General features: G+C 47.3%; 1 protein-coding gene across 1 annotated transcript; it reads right to left on the bottom strand.

The window, feature by feature from the left end:
- Nucleotides 1-1,147: 1,147 nt before the first annotated feature.
- LOC123088310 (peroxisomal membrane protein 11-5) lies at nucleotides 1,148-3,983 on the bottom strand. The gene is made up of 8 exons (XM_044510504.1): nucleotides 3,828-3,983; nucleotides 2,723-2,931; nucleotides 2,570-2,644; nucleotides 2,409-2,483; nucleotides 1,991-2,071; nucleotides 1,812-1,886; nucleotides 1,550-1,723; nucleotides 1,148-1,461 (listed from the first exon to the last, which is right to left on the bottom strand). The coding sequence occupies exons 2-8, from the start codon at nucleotides 2,912-2,914 to the stop codon at nucleotides 1,432-1,434; spliced, it is 702 nt and encodes a 233-aa protein (XP_044366439.1). The 5' UTR covers nucleotides 2,915-2,931; nucleotides 3,828-3,983; the 3' UTR covers nucleotides 1,148-1,431.
- Nucleotides 3,984-4,840: the final 857 nt, after the last annotated feature.

Here is a 4,840-nt window from a genome sequence, read left to right as displayed (position 1 = left end):
AAAAAGCTTAACCAAGAATTGCCTGAAGCAGAGCAACTACTAGGGTTCGTGTAGCCAGAGAGAGTTGGAGGTGACGGAGATGCATAGCCGAGCAGGGCAGGAGGAGGAACGCCGGAGTTGTACTTTGTTGCCAACAGTGTTCTGGATCCGCAAGCTAGTCCGGAGCGCGACCTGCACAGATCGAACGCAGTTTGTCTCATGGCAGAAACCATAAGGGCAGAGATGGATACCCCTCTAAGGTGGTGGTGATGCGGAGCAGCGTGTTGGCACCGGAAGTGGAGGTAGGCGCGGCGGTGGCAGTGTCGGGGGGCGGCAGGGGAGCGCTCCCGCCTCCCGGTGAGGGGGGAGACAACCTCCATCCAAATTTTGTTATGCACGTCAACCGGAAAATAGTGTGATTCCCTTCATGATGCGATAATTCATCCTGGAGCCCGGGCTCATCTGCTCCCGCTCAGCAAAAAATTCAAAAAAAAATACTAGAAAAATTCAAAAAAATCCAAATCTTTTTGTGGTGGTAGATAATTTGACGCGTGAAGTGCATCCCAAAATTCAACTTATTTGGACATCTGAGTAGCTCTCGGCAAAAAAGACAAATCGGGTCAAAACAGTGCGTGAACAGTAAACATTTTTACAAACATTTTTACATACCCTGATTTTGTCTTTTTGCCGGGAGCTGCTCAGATGCTCAAATGAGTTGAATTTTGGGACACACCTCACACGTCAAATTATCTACCACCACAAAAAAAATGGAATTTTTTGAATTTTTCTAGTTTTTTTTTATTTTTTTTTTCTAAGCGTGGGTGTAGATGAGCCCGGGAGCCAAAACTCCGCGTCCCATCGATGTTGCTATTTCAGGGGCATGCTTTGTTTCCTGTTCAACACCACACTTATAATATTGTTTGTTCTGGTGGAAATTTCATCCTCTGCCTGTGAATATATCTTGCTGCAACTTTGCCCCAATTTCAGTCTCATTTAGACTAGGCCCACGCACCGCCTGAGAAACTAAGTTTTGGTTTGCAGAAGGCAACTCCATAAAACATACATGAATTTTTCTCAACAAAAACCACAGAAAAAGAAAAAAACATCCAGCTAACGCATCATCGTCGCGGCACAACGTAAAGATAAATCTAGACGCAAGCCGTCACCATTCTAGTATGAAATTTCTAATTATTTTGCAACAGTTGTAGTATGATAGTGGCACACCGGACCATCCAAATACAAGCGTGCTACATGATCAAGTCTAAGGCAAGGCAGATCAACCAGGCTATGAGATGGCCCTGGGCAATGCCAGCATGCACAACAGTAATCCTCGGTTATATCCTACAGGACGGACAATTTGGTCCAGATTTATTTCTTATCAAGTATCAGCAACAGCGACCGCCGTTTCACCAATCGATGCACCAGCTGCCTGGCCCGAGGTGGGCAGGCAGATCACTTGGATTTGGCTGGGGCTGGAAGCAACTGCCAAGGAAACAACAGTTAAGATTCTGGAGTTTTGAGGTGGCTTGAACAAATGACAGGGAGGCTGGAGTTGGGATGAGATACCCACCTGGTAACAGGCGATGAGCGAGCTAGCGAACCCAAAGGCCCCTGTGACGCGAGGAGTGACCTTTTTCGGGGCAAGTTGCAGGAGCCCCACCGCAACAACTATGTCGAGGCTCGATTTGATGAGGGCGAGCAGCCTCTCGTTGGACTTCTGCAGCTTCATCCGATACTGCTCGTTCTGGCATCACCCGTACAGTATAATGCGTCAGTGGAAGTAATTACAGGAGATGTGCCATGTCAAGACCCTATGGTCAAACGACTAGTACCTTGTGCAGCTCTTGGTGCTTGAGGTCCTTCTCTAACTTCTTCATCGATTTGGAAAGCCGCTGAAGCTCCGCTAGCTAGAATGAAGCACGGATCAGATGTTAATTTCAGTTAATATACAATGATCTGACACAGAACAGAATCAAATAGTTTCCAGATAGCCATATAGAGAAGCAACAACCTCGATGATGGTAGTACAGGTATTAGATCCGAGAAAGCAATAAAATGCTATCCTGCCAAGGAACTCTGCTCGCTCCTTGTTCTGCAGAAACAGTTAGATTGTTTTACACTTTTACTTGTCACCATGTAGGTAATGAAATTTCTGGCATGAACTTTTGAAGGGGAGCCTTGGCGCAGTGGTAAAGCTGCTGCCTTGTGACCATGAGGTCACGGGTTCAAGTCCTGGAAACAGCCTCTTGCAGAAATGTAGGGAAAGGCTGCGTACAATAGACCCAAAGTGGTCGGACCCTTCCCCAGACCCTGCGCAAGCGGGAGCTACATGCACTGGGGCTGCCCTTTAACTTTTGGAGGGAAAATATAAGGTAAAACCATACAAGGAATTAAGCATCTAACATGCTGATGTGAACAACAATTCAAACCTTGTATACTCCTGTTCTCCCAGCCCAAACAATTTGGTCCAGAAAGAGGAAAGTTGACAGCATCGCGTTCTTCGACTGAGGACCATAAAGAAGAATTAGAAAATTAGAAGGCTATGTTCAGCTGACTATGTTCCCACAATGTAACACCAGCAGCAGCATACCTTTCCAAGTAAGATCAGTGGAAGTGGAGTTCCTTTGGCAGGGGGACTAATCAGAGCTTGGAGATCATTAACAAACTGCAAACCATCAATATTTAAATACGATATCTTTTCCTATTCGCAAACTCTACTACACAAAAAAAATTCACACTCTACCTTAAACAGGCGGAAAACTTTCCGAGCTAGACTAGTTGATTTGTCGACATTCTGTGCAGGTCCTGGCTGTCCGTTGCTCAAGAACTTGGATCCATATTGTATAGCCCTACAGATCTTATCTCTTGCCTCAGCCTTGCTTAGGTACAAAACAACCAGGCCAAGATCCCCTCTAACGGTGTCCAGTGAGGCCATTTTTGTATCTTAACTAACTGCAAAAGTGAGCGTTGTGTCAAAAACTCAATTAAAACGCACTCCAAGGAAGATCATCATTGCAGTAGCATCAATGCAACTGAAGCACAAAACAACAGCTTAAACCGATTAACATATGTGTTCACCCAATAACAATCTCTACTGCATACTGAATATTGCACGAGGGAGGTTTAACAACGAAAGGGCTCAGAGCCTCTTCAGATACAAGTGGTAATTACTGCATAAGACTGCTCGATTGACTCTGTCTTGGTTCATACTTTTACAATGAATTTCAGGGGTTCCATACGATTTACACAGGCACATGTTTTCGGAGGAATACGAAGGTCAACTCAGTGCCATCCGATTTTGATCTGGCTGCAGCAATTCAGCCAAATTCAGCGCGCTGCACAGTCCACCAGCGGCTATCAGCGAAGAACTAATAAGGGACTGAAGTCGGAACCGCCGACGGTAAAACAGAGCACCTCCGACTCCGAGACGTCGAGAACAGAGTCCAAGAATTACTAGTGGATCGCGACAGGGGCGGATGGTGAGGTCAGTTCGGAACCGAGCCCTCACTGGATGGGCGACTAAAAAGCTGATACATCAAAGAGAAATCTCCATGGCCGCCGATGGGGTGCGGAGGCGGCGGGGGCGCTGTACATGCCGCGACGAGGCCGAACCAGCCGCGGCGACGGCCGGCGAAGCTGCCTATGCCAAGCTACGGCACGGCGGCGGTGGACTAACGGGACAGATCCGGCGTCGCCCGCCGGATCAGGCGAGAAGGACGGAGAGAAGGGGATCCCGGGAGAAAGCGGGCAGGAAGTTAGTTGGCCAGAGGCGCGGGGCCGAGCAGGGGAAGAGCTTGCAAAGAGTAAAAAGAAAATTTTGCCATGGGATTCCGGGTTGGTGCTCGTACCTGACTGCAGGGGATCGTCTCCGGCGGCGGCGGCGGCGGCGGCGGGGCGGCGGCCTCGGTCGAATCGCCCTTGTGTGTGTAAGCTGGCTAGCTGGATCACGGCGATTGGGACAGAGGAGTACTAGTACAGGACGCCACGGGCAAGCGTAGCAGGTCTCCGTTATAATGCCAGGCTGGTAATTGCTATACGCACCCCGCACGCGTACCTCCCACTCTGAAGCAAGAGGACATATAAATTTTATCATGAATCTAATGCTATTAATTTGATGGCATAAATATTGATGTATTATTGTAAAAATATGGTCAAACATAAATAAAAAATTGACTTTTCAAGAAAGTTGAAAGTACACTCTTTAAAGGACGGAGGGAGTATAACAAAATTATCAAAAATTGACCAAGAAGTAAATTAAGGAAGAAAGCTTCAGGGTCAAGTCGAAGGTGGAGCCCAACTCGACATTGTCTCTTCACCCCCGTTGATAGTTGATCGCTACATGAGACAAAACATGGCAACATAATTGGATGTCGGGTGGAAGGGGGTGGCAGTACACGACAACTGCCAAAATCTCAGCCTAGCGGCAGCATGTTTGATCATCTTCCCACAAGGGCAATGGTCAAGGGTTGAGTCGAGGTAGGAAGAAGAAGAAGAAGAAGAAGAAGAAGAAGAAGAAGAAGAAGAAGAAGACAAGCTGACAAGAAAAGACGTCGAGCTTTCCTCCACCTCCTTTCAGCGGCATTGTCAGTCCTTTGGGTCGTCTAGGAGCGAAGGACCTCGTCCCCGTTGGAGGGAGGTGCCCTACTCTCGTTCTTGTTAGGTTCAATGTTTTTTATTGGACTTGTGTGATGGCGGTGATGTACCTTGGTAGGAAGAATGTCTCCCACATTCAATCCTTGTCTTGATGTGTGTCTATGCCTGGTCTCATGGGGTTCGGTCAGTGTTGGTCTTTAGTGGATTTGTTTGGATCCGGTCTCTATTCATCTTCATTTGGGTGTTTACAAGTTTGATTATTCAGATA

The sequence above is a fragment of the Triticum aestivum genome, chromosome 4A (genome assembly GCF_018294505.1).
Source record: "Triticum aestivum cultivar Chinese Spring chromosome 4A, IWGSC CS RefSeq v2.1, whole genome shotgun sequence".
NCBI classification, from domain to species: Eukaryota; Viridiplantae; Streptophyta; class Magnoliopsida; order Poales; family Poaceae; genus Triticum; species Triticum aestivum.
The sequence above is the reverse complement of the archived record's forward strand: the minus strand, read 5'-3'. Positions and strand labels throughout refer to the sequence as shown.

Excerpts from the sequence above, each read along its gene's own strand:
- LOC123088310 (XM_044510504.1), bottom strand. The coding sequence starts at position 2,914 with ATGGCCTCACTGGACACCGTTAGAGGGGATCTTGGCCTGGTTGTTTTG. Across the intron at positions 2,645-2,722 it reads AAGTTTTCCGCCTGTTTAAG|TTTGTTAATGATCTCCAAGC; the intron begins GTAGAGTGTGAA and ends GATGGTTTGCAG. Across the intron at positions 2,072-2,408 it reads GGAGAACAGGAGTATACAAG|AACAAGGAGCGAGCAGAGTT; the intron begins GTTTGAATTGTT and ends CTGTTTCTGCAG.